Genomic DNA, 18,423 nt, shown 5'->3' on the forward strand with positions numbered 1-18,423 from the left:
CCCCCTCCTTGCTATTTCACCGGGATGCTTTCTTTTGCCCCCTTCTCCTGTCCCGTTCCCTTGCTAATGCTGCCTAAAGCAGGGTAGGAAGGGAACGGATTTTGTTGATCTATGGGACCCTACTGGTTTGTTGACTCACTTTCTCTATTTTTGCGTTCCCTTTTTATACTAGTCTCCTTGGCCGCTCCTTCCTGTCTTGATTCTCATCCCTTCCTCTGTCATTTTTCCCCCTCCACTCCGTGGTACCATAGTACCTGTCTCTGTTTGTAATAAGCTAATAACAGAAGTAATTATGTAATTAGGTTTTCTTCTCATCGCAACGTTCTTTCATGTAACAGCTGTAACATGTGTAAATATTCTAACCCCATGTAAAGCGCCCTGATACCTACGGGTCTAGCCAGCGCTATATAAAACTCATCAAACAAATAAACAAATAAAATCAAATAAATTGTGAACTTTGCTAACAGGGTTTTTTTGGGCTTTCCCCAGTGTCTGTAAAGTACTGACAGTGTGGAGTGGTGATTCATCTGAGAGGGTGAGAGCACCAGAAACATGGATCTCTGATCTTGACCTCAATATTGCTGCTTACTGTGCCCAAATGGTTGTCAGGATTCCACCATTGTGGAATTAGGCAGCCCTGTCCTGACCAGCAGTTTACTATGTCACACTCTGTGACACTGCAACCATGATCCACTTTTCACTCCAACCCTGTTTTTTAAACAGCCGTAATGGTGCATCCCAGCCCCTGTAGCCGTGTCCCTTCTTTAAAGCCTGAAGATATGATTTCCTGAGGGTAGACCCATGTTAGCCCGACAGATTCTACAACAGAGATATACACACTTTCTTTTGTCAACGATCTGATATGTACATTATTGCTTATTTATGGATTATAAACTAAGGGGGGCAAGGATAAGTGCTCATAAAATTAAAGGAATCTGTTCCAAAAAAGTAAAGAGCCGGTGTCAGTGAGGAATCCTAGGTAAATCCTTGAAGCTATGGCTCCAAGGAATAGACTTCTCTCAGAGACAATGCAAGGGAAATATTTAAGTAGTACCAAATCACATTAAAGTCGGGAAAACAAGCAGTAGAAATAAAATTCAAAAGCAATTAATTTCATTTAATTTCATTTCATAATCTTTATTTCGGTACATTAGAACCATAAAAGAAACATAAAAACATTCAATTAATATAATTGCAAAATCCAAATAGAAGTACAAGCGAGTAATTTATACAAAAGAAGCACGGCTGGGGGGCATATGATCCTTACATCTTTAAAACATTAATATAAATACATTAAAAAGGCATCAAGAATAAAAGAGAAATACATATGATGTTCGGAATTAGAATCCATAGCCAAAAGCAATTCAGAACAGAGGGAAAAAATCAATACATAAAACACATCCAAAATGTCAAAAGTTAGGAATTCTTGGTGAAAATGTCAAAGACACCACTTAGAAACAATGAGAAGTTAAAAGTTAATGTTGGCCTATGGGGTGAGGGTTACTCAGTGACTTTTCATGCCAACTTCCATAGAGCACTAGTCAGCTAAATAATGATTGGTTATATGTCCCATGAGTACCGCAAGAAATTTCCCACATTCAGTAAATCCTTCTGTTGAAGAATGTCTTGTAATATTCAGGCAGTTTCCAAAATGGTAGAAGGAAAATTCAGCAGTCTGAACTCCCCGAGTTCACCCTTTGGCTGGCTCATTCAAATGATGAGCTAATCTCTCCCTCCATTGCAAATCCTACCCCGACTGAATCTATGCCCAGGGCAGTCCCTGGGGTGAAAGGAGTCGCCATAACTAAGAGAGGACCAACATCAAAGACATGTTCACACCAGTAGTATAAATGCAGTACTATTGTAGTTTCTGACTGTCATTTGTGTGGTCAGTTGGTGTAATAGTTCTTTCCAATCTCCTCAAATTCCTTGGATAAATGGAGGTGAATGTCACTGTAATTACCCTACCCTCATCTTCCTACCAGGATTCTTCCAGCAGGTACCTGCCACCAAAAAGCCATTTATTCCCAAGGAGGTCCCTAATGGGTATTATTCAGACTTCCTCTCTGGTATGGGGAAATCTAATTACAATCACTGTTGTCAGTGGGTGCCTGCCTGATCCAAATAGGAGGTTGCAACCCATAACTTTTATAGCGATCATATTTAGGGAATATACACCAAACCAAATATCACCATTATATTACATTTTGTAATAAATAGCAGATTGTCAGTGAGATAGATTTACTAGTCCTTCCCTAAGCCAAGTAAGGGAACATGAGTATCATACTGAAAATTAGCATTACCCTCTCAAAAAAAGGTACTACAGTCTACATACTAAACAGCGCTTTTGAATTCTATTACCGATGCAACATGCCATACTCATGTTTGGTAACTCTCACTTTTACATATTAAACATCTAGGCCATGTGGACTGCAAGGCAATATTTACAGAGGTCTTAGCTTTTATTAGAAGTAGGATTTTAAACATGTCAACTGTGTTTATTATGAAATGTGCTTATTGTTGCTTAGCTTGCTCCAGTGAGGGCTGCAGGAGGAGCTCTGATACTATGCGCGTAAACACTCATGTGGGTGGGGCAAATCCACACTGTAGCTTACATGTGAAATTTGAATTGTATGTCAGTGATGCAGTTTATGTACCACTGTACTGTAGTCAATGTGTACTTGTCCAAACACATGCTTGAGAGGTGTTTAGCAGACTCCCTGTGTTCAGAATCGAAATATGCTAGCAAGTCCAGTAGAAAAAAATCCTACAGTGCACAAAAAATAAGTTTTTTTAATCTCAGATAGTATTGAGGTGTCTTTTTAAATCACCTCCTTTTCAACAGGTTTCCACTATGCTTCTGACTCATGCAGTGAGCATTTTATCATGAATTTTAAATGACTAATTATGATAAGGTATGTTGATCTTCATATACAAACTGTGTAATCAAATGCTAGAATTGAGCACAGAAAGTGACTCGTAATTTAACTATTAAAATCAGTATTGACAAGGTCCTGGGGTGTGTATGTACACGGTTTAAAATAATATGGAAATACAACTTCAATTCAAGTATCAGTCTCTTTTTCTGCCTATGTGTGTGTTTGTCTTCTTGTATTTCAAGCTGCCTATGCAACTCTCTCTAGCAACCCTCACCCCCATCCGTTTTCAATGCATCATGTTACCTCTGCACTCAGATATCTCCACTGACTCCATGTGAAGAAAAGGGAGTTATTTAAAGCACTACACACATATACAGGCATGCATGCATGCCACGGCAGTGAACATAAATGTGGTACAATAACTCATGCTATTTAAAGGAACTATGATAATAAACACACATTCACACATTTTTGTCAGTTTCTTACCACATTAACATGAAATTTACATAAGAAAATAATTGTTTTCTATCTCACAGATTACAGGGCACAACCAGGAACACAACTCTTTCTATAATGACATGGTCTCAACGTGGTTTTAACTTACTGAACAGATTGAACCCCTCCCAACCTTGTTTTATTTCAATATCTTTCGTCAAAACAAATGCACATACATAATGGCATGGCATAAACCCTGTATGCACATGCTATTTATTAGCACCATTTAGGGAGATTAAAGCGCTATGTAAAACTTCATAAATAAATACCCACTCGAGACTTTGCCTCATGTGAGTCATGGCCCCACCCCACATTTCATCTTTATCTATGTACGCTTATGTCTATATATTTACAAATCTCTTTTTTGCAATAATTATTTCTATTTTTACACTCACAGCTAGAATTACAGCTAGTGCAAAACTACGACACTTTCCAGCCCCTACAAGTTCAACTAGTTAAACCTGGTAAAAGTTGTGGAGAGAAATGCCGCAACATTCTGAGTTTTGGTGCTCGGAAGGTGGGAAAGCATGTGGTATTACTGCACTATCGCGCATTGCAAGGTGTGGACCATATAACTAGGAGGTTAAAACCATTAGGTAACTACTGCACCTGCAATGATCTGTATTTGCTTACTGTATTACCTACCACAACAGTGTTTGCCTCAGTGGGGACAAGGGTCACAGACTTGTATCCATGATATGGATAAACTCCCACAGTCTCAATTAAGTTAAGTGAATTCACTATTGGGCAGGAGACTTACCTTCACCCAAATACCAGAGAAAGATTGACTTTATTACCCAATGGCTGCCATGCCAACAACTGGTTTTCCATTGAGGTTGGTCCCGCTTCTATGAAGAGAGTCACCACAAAGGATAACTCAATAATGGCAATTCTACCATGATGAAACATCCGCCATCCTGTGTGCATAGAGGGGTACTGCAATGCAATGTAATGCAAATGTACCTCTTAAGAGGATTATACAATTCAAATACTAAACTTGGATGGCATGTTTGGAGACTTTTCCAGTATGCTTGGGATACTTGTTAGCTCACTGCAAGGAAGACTGCCAAGAGCTGCATGACCGTCTTTCTTGGTGCCGTCACCTCTGAAAAGACCAGCCACCCCAACAAGGTGGATGGTCTGTCACCATATTCAGCAGTGTAACTAACTACACGTGACACACCCAATGGCAGAGCTTGTGGGGAAGTGGAACACTGTGTTGAAATGATGCTAACTCTGGTATACACAGAGTAGGATGCATATGTCATTTTAGGCACAGTGAATTAAGTTACCTGAGCATTTTCAAGGAGCTCAAACTTCACCAGTCAAGCAAGTAGCAAGACTTCATTCAAGGAGGGATACATTTATGGCAGCATGTTATATTGAAGTGGAAACAAGAACAAAAATCTCTACATTGTATACATTGGTTTTTGATTGCCGGTCCTGGTTGCAACTTCATCAGCACATTGTGCTCCTATAGACTATTTCACAAGCACCAATGGCGTATTGAAGCAGCCAAGGATGCATCTAATCAGCACTATGGACAGAATTGTGCAGTCCTGGTCATATTTTAGAAGCATTATAATTAGCAACTGGTCTCACCGGGCAAATGGAAAGATGTCAAGTATCACCTTCAACATGGAGAGGGAGAAGGTTATGCTAGGCCAATAAAGACGGGGTCAACAAGGTGGGAGTGAAAAGTGATATTGGCGTAGCGAGGAGATATCTGAAAATCAGCCTAACTCCATTTGCTGCACATTGGAGTATTTGAGCAAAAGTGAGAGCTGCATCGGTTTGTTATGCGAGAAAGACGGGATATACAAATACATAGGCCCCCATTATGGTTGGGTTGGTAAATTTCAACATGTGTAATAACTTCTGTTAGCACAGATATCGGAATCCTGACTACTGAGATAGTGTAACCTCGGAATAATTTCAGCATGTCAAGCCTGCCAATGTTTATTGGTGGAAAGTTACCTGGTAAATGCCAGGACATTCGATTTTTGGTGTGGTAAGCACCAAAATCTGAATGTTATTCCTCATTATTGGAGGAAAACTTGTAATTAAGTGGTATTTATCGCACCCGGTAAATTCTGACTCAGTGGAGTCGGATTTTACCTGGTACCGGAGAAAGTGTCTCCCCGAGGGCGGAGGAGCGTCGCCCTTCCACTATCAGTGTAAGAAAAATGAAAAATAAAATGGTAATAAAACACATTTATTACCATTTTATTTTTCATGCTGGCAGCAACCGAGTCTGGGGGGGGGGCAGCAGTAGGGAGGAACATTGTCCACTTCAGTTTAAAGTGCGCATGTCACTTTGGCTGGCAGGCTTGCTAAGGTCATCCTGACATGCGCACTTTACAATTCAAACTGAGCTGTCTTAGGAAGCTGGTTGGGAAGCAAGCATAGGCCCCCAGTGCTTAAAGTAGTGTTGAACCACTACACTCCAGTCAATCCTGGTGCTTCTCTCATGCTGCCTGTGCAGCATAAGAGCAGCACCAGGATTGGTAGAGGGGAGCCACCAACTGCCAAGTGCAAGAAAATTAGTACCAAACACGAGGCAGTAGGTAATGGACTTTTTTTTTAAAGTTAATTTAACTCACCGACATGCACTGTGAAAAACTCACAGTGCCTTCTGCATAAAGCCTAAACTCCAGAGCAAAAGAAATTACGCCCAGGAGGGAGGCTTACTGTCCGTGTGGATTGAAGCCATCAATTCAAGTTCGCCTCGAACTATGTGGATCAAAGAAGAAAGGGTTATGGATTTGATGGAGCAGGGTTTTGCGTAAATAAAACCTGCTCGAATTGAACCCTCAGAAACATACATTAACAGTGTGCTGTAAAGATTTTTATTAATAAATGTTATAATAAGGGGAAATGCTTTTGCACATGTGTCAAACTGGAGCTTGTACTAATGCATTAAAATTAGGCCACAAGTGTTTTTTGGCTTTCAGAAAAATAAAGAAGACTAATGCTGCTTTTGTGCACGTTAATAATATTTTGCTAGGGATAACATGGGTTGTGCATGGGATAGTGCTAAGTTGGGATGATGCGCAATGACATTTCATTTCGTGAAAATAATACATGTTTTTGTTTATTTTCTCTAGAAAATAAAAGCATGGCCCTACTTTCCTGCATGTCAGTTTGGGGTTAATATTTGCTGAAAGAAATTAAATGAATTAAAACGAGCTTTGAATGAAAAGAGAGAACGCAAAGGCATGAAAACGACCTTTGTGATGTGCTGTGTGTCTGCCAAGCCTAAGGAAAAGAAGTACTGATAAACAAGTGGAAGCGTGCAACTTCCTTCATGAGATGGCAGTAGCTAACAATGAAAGCGTAGAGACTTGCAACATGAAGGGAACTGAAAGAAATATGTACTATGATTGTATTCATAATTGTTTCTTGAGAAGGATCTGTTGTAATGCTGAAAGTCTAAAACAATAAAACAGTGAATAAAGTGATCACGATGAGAGTGGTGAGACAGAACACCCCAATTTTTAGCCAATGATAGAAAGTGTTTATTAAGATATTGAAACAAATGTGGGTTGGACATTTTAGTTTTAGGGTATTACTGAGGTGCCCTGGGGGTGTGGTTTTAGGGTTGGCTGGTGTTTAGCTAGCGGGAGATCGTCACTGTCATCGGTTTGCTGTTTCCAGATAGAGGCCTACCTGTTTCCTGATTCCTGACTTAATCTTTGCTGCTCGACTCTTCTCGAGTGACCTTCTGGCCTTTTTGGCCAGCAGGGTAGATTTCCCTGATTCTTACTTGGGTTAGTATATATAATCTCATGAATTTGTATAATCATTTGCAAAAGTATTTTGTCTCTGAAACTTTTCTCTCTTCACCTATCTACTCCTTCAATGCACTGTTTATTTTGTTATGAGTTTGTTCCTATACATTGCTAATGTTTTCTCTCCGTGATAATCTATAATTTGCATTTGTATGACTGTACTTGATAAGCATTTTATTTTACATTATTTACGATAAACATTATAAATTACCTACTGAGTCTGTTATTATTTAGAAGTTATTGATAGATACATAATTATTGTCATCAACTTCTCAACTAATACAATTCATCGTCATAGTCATATACAAATTGAAAGGAGAAATATAGGTTCTGTATTGTACTTTGGTAAATTGGGTATAAACTTACATCACACTGAACGCCAGCATGAAGGGATTAGTTGGGTAGTGTAAATGGGCCTATGTTTATGAACATGTAGCGATCTCTGATCACTAAATCAGATGTGTTTTCAAAACATACATCAAAGAAGAAGGAGTTATGAGCGTGTTTTGCCAAAGAGATTATTGTTTGAAGAAGGTCTTTAATTGGTTCCACAACAATAAATCAGGAGGATCTTTGGGGGTATACCTAGGCAACATTCTGTGGCTTTGTACACACACTATGCTGAGACTTCTTTAGGATAGGAGAGGTTTAGACCTCTGTGCCTTACATTCTATGCTTTATTCTCATTGTATCACGTTATGCTATGCAATACTTATTTTTAGAAACTTCTACTGAAGCTTCTCACTGATACCTTTGTCTTCATTTTATGGATCTGATTGAACCTAGTTTAGCATTTTCAGTAAAGTTTAATTGGGAAATTAGAACTCTTTATGCATCATAGACAGGAGGATCGGACTTTTCAAACTTCTCATTCAGCTGTGTTTCCTTTACCTTGTACCACTGCTACTGATGTTCTCCTTGGTTATTTACTATTGAGAATTAATTTTGTTCACAGAATTTGAAGTCCTTTGATAATTCTGTATTTCTATGCAAGGTTTCTGAGACTGATTTATATTACTTAGGCTTTGAATTTATGATACATCTATCTTTAAGCTGGCTTCCCGACTTTGAGCTTTACTGTATAGCCAAATAGGCTATGCTGTATTTGTGAATTTGAAATGAAACCTAACTCCTTTATTACTCAAACTCCCTGAAAAGATCAGAGTCAAAGGGGACAAAAAGGGACCAAACCCCTCAGCAAGTGCATTTCCAAAAACAGTTAACTATAATAGCAAACATATTATATTGCTTATAAAATTCGCAACACAGCAATGTCAGGCTACAAAACCTGCTACTGCACATATCTTTTCACACTGAATAAAATAACAACTTATGTCCTAAAATTTGTGATATTTTCTCTTGCGCACACACATTCTTATGACCAAAAGTCACATGTTATGACATCTCAGTTCAGCTCTGTTCATGCAATCATTATTCGATATATAATAACCCTTAACACCAGTTCAGGCTTTCAGCCTTCCTTCCATATTTTATCAGCCTTCTAAATAATTGTTTCCAGGTCAGTATAACACAAGTGCTGGCAAAGTCACACGAGGACATCAGTCACCCGGTGTCACTGCTTGCCATTATTTCAGAATCATTTGCAGCACAGAACAACTTCCTCACCATTGACTACTGCCCACTAGGCTTGTAAAACCTCTCTTCTCCCAACGACTCAAGTGAAAAATTCCCTCTCCCATCACCATTGTAAAGTTTCATGCATTCCCCGTGAACCTGTTGATGTCTGTCCCCTTGTAATGACCTCAGCAAGACCAGTCCTCTCTCCATGGCTTTGGCCTGACCAGCCCTCTCTCCATGGCCTTAGAGAGGCCTTCTCCGTGATTATGTGAGCAAAGCTATTTCCCCTCCCTCGTGAGCCTTGTGCACACTTTCCACTTCCCTACCACCATGGTGAGCCCACCTCATCCACATGAACTAACCAGCATAATCATCCATATGAGCCACAATCACTTCTATTCATCATCTTGCGGACTCATTTTGCTAATATTCTTATAAGTGCTGTCCTAGATGAGTTCTCTCTGATATTCACCAAACCCTGGGGAGCCCACGTCCTGAACAGTGGGAGGTGATGATGAAAAGGGGGGATCTTTTCTCAAATGGCAAACTATTTACACTTGAGGAAGCCAACAAATGTTTCAAGTGGCCACTACACAGTTTTTACACAGTGGCAGGCTGGGGATGGAAACCTGGGATATAAAACGTCCGAAACGCTTCCGATAATAGTAGACATGGCTACAAATAAAAAAAATGAATTGCGCACCTGTGGGAGCATGCACAGACTAAACAACATAATGCTAAAACAAGGGACTGTATAAGGAAAACCACCGCAGAAGAATGGGATAAGGTCTGAAGGATGGTGGTGACCACACCTAATAGTGCAATAGTCAAACTATTGCCTTTCCATATATCACAACGAAACTACTCAACACCAATCATGCTAAAAATAAATAAATAACACCAAACATGATAAGTGTTCTAAATGGAGTTAGGGGATGAGAATTTCTATCATATGGTATGGAGTTGTCCACATACAGTTAAATATTTCAGAGTGATTTGAGGTTGTAGTAGGTATCAATGTACAGTTTCCAAAATGTGTCTACTGGGTAGATATACTTTTAAAACGAATAATAAAATGAAAAAGAAATCAATTTTACTAGCTCAAGACAGAATTGCTATTAAACTGATGTGTTCAGAGCCACATGCTATTTTGGAATGGTTAGAGGATGTCAATGATTGGTCTACAGTGGAAGGAATAAGGTTATCATACGTTAGGAAGAATGGCAAACTGAAGATTTGGCAACATGGACATTTTTCTTGAAAGATCTTTTTCCAGGATGATGAAAACAGAAGAAACATAATTAATATGTGCTAACAGCAAAAGTACAATTATGAAGTACTAAGCATGGACAAGATTGTTGCTGGATTTATGAAGTTCAGGGTACTAGAAAGACAGTCTCTGGAATGTGTTGGTCGACACCAATAAACAAGTTAATTTCGAAGTATAATGTATGGACACGTCCGAATGGACAATAGTCGAAGTCAATACTATTGATTATTAATTTTTTTATAAATGTTTTGCTCCTTATCTATTGTTCCACTGTTTTTTTTAAAATATATTCTATATTCTGATGAGTAACACCAAATGATCACAATAAAAAGCTAATAAAAAAGTTGTTCTGGATTCACCATGAATGAAATATATACAGTTCATAACTAGAGCATAACTATACTGGAAGTACATACAAAAATACTGAAACAGTTTTAAGGAAACGCAATTTGATCAAATTGACTGGTTATACATTATATTATTCTAAAGGTAATCTCTACAGCGTTTGTCTACAGTAATGTCATAGAACTAGATAACCAAACAGACCAAATGATGTCACATTGTGGTAAAATATATATGTTTTTAACAGTTCCTTGAATGGGCAAGGGAAAATTCAGTGAGTCAGTGGACCAGAGTTCAAGGTTGCCAATGATTTACATAATTTAACATACATGGTACTAGAGATTTGGTAAATATGAGCTCCTATGTAAATCGTCCTTGTGTGACTGGCAAGGGGAGACGTTTAAAAGAAACTGGGGAGACAGGGCACATGCTTCTGTGGCTTGCTTTGTCTAATCATAACCTTGCAGATTGGTATATTTATACTAAATAATGCTAAGGCACCGAATTCTTTGTGGACAATCTGTTGCACAGTGTAGCTGAATAGCTACTGTAGACAACAGAAGAAACATATTTCCAAAGACAATTACCTTTTTTATGTGGGAAAACATACTGCAGACTCCCAGTGACTTGGAGAAACGGATACATTTGAAGGCAGATTATATAGAACTCTACATCAAAACCTCGTCTGTACAGGTCATCCTCACCTTTCACCACATTCTTACCATACTTAAATTCTGGATATCTCACAACTTCCTGTCTCTAAAGGGGACATTTATGCTTTTTCCCTGCATACACAGAAACATATTTGACCTAAACTTGACAGATATCCTCAAAGGAGTGTTCTATACCTCATTCCATAGATGAGTGGAATCACCAAGTTTTCTAACTTCCATCTACTTCACTTCAAACACTCCTCCTCCAGTCTACCTAAAAATCAAATCAACAAATTGTACTTTTCTTGACTTGATTCTAGAGATGTCATCCTGTTTGGTATTCCACAATCCTCACAGGCTTCCATCAAAGCAGCACTTCACTCAACCACTCATCTACGGTTTTTGTTAGGAAAATATATTTCTATCCCACCCATCCTTAATGGATTACATTGACTTCCCATCACAGCAAGGATCAATTTCAAAATGGGGTGACACAACTGCAAAGGCATCCATCTAAATTCTTCCCCTTACTCAGCTGAACTACTTAACACGATAGGAGGACAAAATGTCCTGAAACGTGGATCCTTAATATTCTACTAAACATCAACATTTAAAACATATCACATGCAAAATAAATCGTTCTTTGGTGCAGCAGTGTCCTTATGGAATTAGCTGCCTGCAGATCTAGGAACAGCACCATCTTTCCTGACATTCAAGAAATTGCTGAAACTCACCTCTTCCATTTACACCTGAATGAGCCAATCCTCAATTAAACTAAGTATTTTAACCAATTTCAAACTGTTATAATATCATACCATCAGCTGTTCCTATTGCAGTGCTGAAGTACTGTTACAGATTATACTGGATGTGGTGCCCAACCAATTTAATGCCCCCACTGTGACTGTTGACATATTACTGATACACTGGTTCATTGTCAATTAATCTTTCGCAAATACTAGCTTTCGGTAAAATGTATTAATGCATTGTGGTGAACGAGTGGTATACAAATGCAAACATTAATATTTATATATATATATATATGTGTGTGTGTGTGTATATATATATATATATATATATATATACACACACATATATATATATATACACACACATGCTCACACATATACACACGCACACATCTACACACACATACATATATATACATACAGACACATATATACCTGTACTGTCTTTTGCTTTCCTCCTTCTTGCATGAGCCTCTGGAATTGGGTGATCTTGGTCAGTAGGTCCATTTCGCAAGGAGGGCCTATCTTTGTAATCCGCCCTGATCCGCTCTTTGATAAATCCAGTATCAAGGTTCCAGATTACAAAATGGTCTCTGAAAAGGCAAGGCCACGTATCATTTTCCTGTAAACACTTAACCAAAGTACTTTACATTCTTGCAAAATATATCATTCATACAATTCAGCTGTACAAATAATTAAAGTAACTTAACCTTCAATGAACATGAAGAGCTAAAGCTTGTTTGTTAGTCATTCATTTGTTACCGCAATTATCTATGACTGAGAACATAAAACGTAAGATCGCTCATCTTATTATATACCATTTACTAATCGGATGTGGGTGCAGTGTGCACGTCTTTCTCACATAAGAAGCCTCACTAATGGACACTTTATCACTTTTACCTTCCCTGACCATTGAGCCCTAGACCTGGGATAAACCGAGTTTAAAGTATTAAACCTTCACAATGCTGAATTTTTGGTAGATTTCTCAAAAGGATCTAAAGTGGTATATTTGGTCCGAAAACATGTCACTTTTTGAACTAACATGGAATTTACCATAGGAACATTTTATCGTGCATAAATATGAAACTACGGGCACAGTGACCTATCTGTCATTCAGTGTATTTTCTTAAATTAGTGGAAAAGAAAATGCATCTGAAACTACTAAAGATTTTTAAAAAATGTGAGGAGCTATCAGAGCCAATGTGCAGTACAAGTCACTCCCCAACTCTGCCTATGCATACAAACCTTGAGAAGAAAGAAAGGAAAACAAGCAGTGCATCTCGTTTCCACCTAGCAAAAGTGAATATGGAATGACGACCTATGACCTTAACTTTTGCTCCCATACTGGCAGTCCAGACTCGACCTTAACTTCCACCACGCCATCACTTGTGGGAAGGGTTAATGAGAACTAAAGCAAATAGTGAGAAAGTATGTGGACACACGCATTTTCATTATTGATGTGAGATTGTACATTATGTACATTAAGTTATCTGCCTGTTGGAAACAGTGTATAGTGGGGTGGGAAATAAAGTTAATTGTTTAATGATGGGTGAGTGTTGGAAGTGGGGGGTTACATAAACATAAGAGGGACCCTGACAATAGCTAGGGAACAACCCACCAGGGGAAGTGTGGGGGGTCCTTATCCCTCACCGCCGCCACCAAATGCTGGAAGCGTGAGTCCCCGACCCCTCGTTTCAACGTTAGGCTAAGTAACGACACCGTCTGAGATGGCCTTGCTCACCCCCTTAGTAGCGTGGCACGAGCAGCCAGGCTTATCTCCAACTCCAAATTCCACACGAGTTTTTATAAAATGAGTATAATCTTTATATAAGAAGTTATACGACATGACCACACAATACAAAACCAACATATAAGAATGGGTAGTATTCCTTCCGGTGGGTTGGTAGGTTCTAATCCCAACTACAGCCTCTAACCAACAGTTAAGCTCACTTCTAACCGTTTCCAAAAGGTTAGGCAAGTCGTATTGCTAGAATCACACACGTTGCAAAAGAAAATGAAATACTGCAATGTGTAACAATATTCTCTTGTACTGTGCAACAGAGAAACAATGCCATACGTAGCGCCACAATCATGTACTTTACAATATAAGGAATAATGCAATGTGTATCACTACCAGCATGCCCTGTACCAGGAAGAAACAAAGCAATATATCACGCTACAATCATGTGCTGTGCAATAAAGAAATAATACACTGCGCCACAGTATAATCAGGTACTGTGTGATGAAGAAATAATGCAATGCGCCATGTTACAATCATGTACTCTACAAGGGAAAAATAATGCAGTGTGTAGCACACCAAGCAAGTAGTTCCTCAGGCACAAATGAGGTCAGGCGTCATACGATAGTTAGTTAGCAGCAATAATGCAAAGTGTAATACGACAGTTTAGGTGCTCCATTAACAGTGCCTCCAATATGGATCAATGATGACACAAAAGTACCGCTTCTCACTCCGGCCCCAGTACTGGCGGGGTTGAGATTTGAGCCGAAGCAACAGGCTCGTGCAACTGACAGAAGAGAGAGGCCAAGAAAATGCCCACCCAGGCTCGCACTCCACCCCAGGTGGTGATCCACGTTACTTGGTTGGGTGCGACCCCACTCTCCTCCTTCAGCGACTTGGGCCTTGATCCAAAACTCCGTCAATGGGTACAGCGAGCTTGGGACGGAGCTCAGCTCCTCCGGGGCTGCCGGTCCGGGCTGCTGCTGTTTCACTCCGAGGGACCAATAACCTGGCCCTCCTTCCAGCTGTCTCAGTGAACACCGAGACCTGCCCTCAGCACTGTGGAGACTTACTTCGAATTCGGTGCACACACTACCTAGGCACTCCTCACCAGTGCCTCTGGTTGCACCTCGACGTGTACTCTGAGCGTCCAAGACTTGCCTCTTCTCTGGTGCTCACAATGAATTGGCGCTCTTCACCAATGCCTCTGCTTGCACCTCAACACGCACCCGGTGCGTCCGAGTCTCACCTCTTCTCCCGGTGCACACGATGACCAGGCGCTCCTCACCAATGCCCTGGATGCACCACGACATTCACTCTGCGTGTCCGAGTCTCACCTCTACTCCCGGTGCACATCACCAATGCCCTGACTGCACCACGAAACGCACTCTGCGCATCCGAGACTCACTTCTTTGTTCGGTGCACACAATGACCAGGCGCACCTCACCAATGCCCTGGCTCCACCAGGACACGCATTCTGTCCGTCCGAGTCTCACCTTGTCTCCACGTGCACACAACGACCAGGCGCTCCTCGCCAACGCCTTAGCCTGCACCACAACACACACCCTGCGCGTCAGAGACTCAGCTTACTCCTGCGTGCCCACAATCACAAGGCACAACTTCTGAGGGTCTCAAGCTGCAAAAGCATGCACACACCGCGTTGCTTGGGACTTCTCCGGAAACTTTTATGTTCCTGTGTTTCCAAACAGGGAGCCAGCTCACCCCAGGCCCTTGGGGTTACAAGGCACTGCACAAAGCACAGTCTTCTTTAAGCACGGGGACCCAGCGCCTCCAAGCACAGTCCCAACAGCCTCTCCCTTGGTTAGATTAGCAAACTGCAGACCAGCCCCAGATCACGAAGCAAGGATTGGTCTTTCCACAGTAATTTCTTCAGTTGTTCTTTCTTTAGCAGAGGTTCCTCTTGACCACAGAATGGGCCTAAGCCTTTTCAGTCTCAATCCATTTCTGTTTCATTCCCCCGTTCAGGGGTTTTAGCTCTCATAGTTATACCCCTTAATGTTTTTGAAGTTCGTTTGTGCTCAGGGGTGCCTGACCCCTCCCTAAATCAGTTCTGGGTGCCTCCCTCCAAGTGTCACCTTTCTCCCTTTGATACTGGGGGTCTGGATCCTTAATCACTCAGCAGGAGATGGGTGAATTGGTTTTTAGCACCAGCCCAGGCCTTTTCACCTCCCGGACTTCTCCTCCCCCTACTCTCCAGATGCAGGGCAGCCTGTTGCCATCCCAACCCCTCCCTTGGTCAAGACCTCTCCCAGCTCCTCTCACCTTTAAGATCCTGACAGTCAATCCATATTTCAGCAGAGACACACAGAAATGCTTAAAGCACAAAACTCGGCCACTTTAAAAGAGTGGTTTCTGAACACACAGTGACAAAACCACCTTCACATAAAAGTATGACCTCAGACACCAACTCTTCCATACACATCTGGACCAGTGAATACTCTGCCAGGAAAAATGACTGCTGTGTTGCTGTAAGGACTGTCACTCTGCTGGACTGCTGACCTACTGCAGCCTTGCTGAATTCCTGCCTTTTTGCCCTGCTCCCTGCTTGCTTGGGAAAGAAGAACTTGACCTTTAACTTCATCTTGAACCCATGGCTACCATAGTGACCAGTCTGCTGGCCTCCTTATCTGAGCCTCAGCGACATGAAAGGCTCCCCCACATCCTGGGAAGAACCCAGAGAGTCCGCCTCCCCCCGTTCAGATCCGAGGCCACCGAAGTCATCTGCGGCGTACCACAAGGATCATCACTAAGTCCCACCCTCTTCAACATCTACATGAGCCCCCTCGCGGCCATCGCACGCCAACACAACCTCAACATCATCTCCTACGCCGACGACACTCAGCTGATCCTCTCCCTCACCAACGACCCAGCCACCGCCAGAACCAACCTACACGAAGGGATGAAAGACGTTGCCAAGTGGATGATGAACAGCCGCCTGAAACTCAACTCAGGCAAGACGGAATTCCTCATCCTGGGACCATCCCCCTCCACCTGGGACGACTCCTGGTGGCCCCCTGCCCTGGGCAGCGCACCCAAACCAACGGACCACGCATGCAACCTGGGCTTCATCCTGGACTCCTCCCTCTCGATGACCAGACAAGTCAACGCCGTCTCATCTTCATGCTTCAACACCCTACACATGCTCCGTAAGATCTTCCGATGGATCCCCACCGATACCAGGAAGACGGTAACCCAGGAACTCGTCACCAGCCGACTGGACTACGGAAACACCCTCTACACCGGAACCACAGCCAAACTACAGAAAAGACTCCAACGCATCCAGAACGCCTCCGCACGACTCATCCTGGACATCCCCCGTCACAGCCACATCTCCGGACACCTGAGAGACCTACACTGGCTCCCCGTCAACAAAAGAATCACGTTCCGACTCCTCACCCACGCACACAAGGCTCTCCACGACCTGGGCCCCAGGTACCTCAACAACCGCCTGACCTTCTACACCCCCTCCCGCCAGCTTCAATCGACCAGCCACGCTCTCGCCGCCGTTCCACGCATCCGAAGAGCCACCATGGGAGGAAGATCCTTCTCCTACCTGGCAGCCAAGACATGGAACTCCCTCCCCATCCACCTCTGCCAGACCCAAGACCACCTCTCCTTCAGGAAGCAACTCAAGACCTGGCTGTTCGAGCAGTAGCAGACCCCCCTCCCCCAAGCGCCTTGAGACCCTCCGGGTGAGTAGCGCGCTCTATAAATTTCTTGATTGATTGATTGATCCTGCACCAGCACCTGAACCCAGCTGAAGTGAGTTCCTGACCCCAAAGTGGTGCCCCTCAGGTCCTGAATCCTTGGTGAGGCTCAGAGAACTATATTCAAGCTTTTGGACTCTTCACGCTCGTGAATAGGCCCGTTTGCACTCAGAACGCGCAGCTGACACAGCTATTCAACGTGAAGCTCCATCATCTAAACAATTTGCGCTACAGCGTCGACCGCTCGTATGGACTGCAAACGCTAAGCTCCAGCAAAGCAGGTCCATGATGCCCAGCCTACTCTTTGCGCTACTCAGCCAGCATCCCCTGACGGTGTCCCTGCTCCTCACGGCCCCTTCCACTGTGAATGGGACTCTTGGTACAGATTTGAGAAGGTAAAATTTCAGCTGGCCTAACCTAGTGACTGTAGCCAACCTGTGCCCCATCACAGTCAATCTGAACTTGAGACTTTTACCCAGTCCAGCAAGACCAGATATCCATAGTTGGTGCTTTATTCTTTTCAGCATTATTTTCACAAAAATCATTAAAAATTCATAACTCTTGTTCTTCTGATTGGATGTTCGTCATTTTGGTGTCAAATAATTTATTAAAATTTGCTCTATTGTTCTAAATTGGTCTGGTTTTTTTATGTGTTGTGTTTTGACTTTATTACACTGTGTGTGCTGCATAAATACTTTACACATTTGCTCTAGTTAAGCCTGACTGCTTTTTATGCCAAGCCACTCAGAGTTAATCACAGGTTAATTTAATGACTTTTTGTGGTTCACTCATCAAGGTGTTGTGGCTGTTGCTTGACCAGAGTTCAAACCCCAGTCAACCAACATCCAAATTTCTCACAGACTCACTATTGTAAAACTATCTTACTACATAATTGGTATGAAAACACATAAAGGTAATTTCACATCATTCCCCGCACTTATTACACCTTTAGTATTTAATCCTGATTTCTTCTCTGGCCTGACAAATCTGGCCAGATAAATACAAGAATTAGGTCATGGGATCAGAACTTACTATCCACACTGAGAGAGCTCTTTAACAAAGGTGTAATTATGTAAGTCTATCAGAAGAGGCTGTGTTCAAAAATTCAACCTAGCTCTGCCAATGAATGCATGATAAAGTAGGAGACCGAAATAGGCAAGGGCATCTCATTAGGAGAATGGAACATCATATGGGAAAGTGCTT

General features: G+C 41.8%; 1 protein-coding gene across 1 annotated transcript in view; it reads right to left on the reverse strand.

The window, feature by feature from the left end:
* LOC144821717 (uncharacterized) overlaps positions 1-18,423 on the reverse strand; it is a 714,421-nt gene that overhangs the window by 133,104 nt on the left and 562,894 nt on the right. The window contains exon 26 of the mRNA XM_078678931.1: positions 12,190-12,347. Coding sequence (XP_078535057.1) covers positions 12,190-12,347 — 158 coding nt within the window. The remainder of the gene's footprint in view (positions 1-12,189; positions 12,348-18,423) is intronic.

Source organism: Lissotriton helveticus, chromosome 2_2 (assembly GCF_964261635.1).
Source record: "Lissotriton helveticus chromosome 2_2, aLisHel1.1, whole genome shotgun sequence".
Lineage (NCBI taxonomy): Eukaryota > Metazoa > Chordata > Amphibia > Caudata > Salamandridae > Lissotriton > Lissotriton helveticus.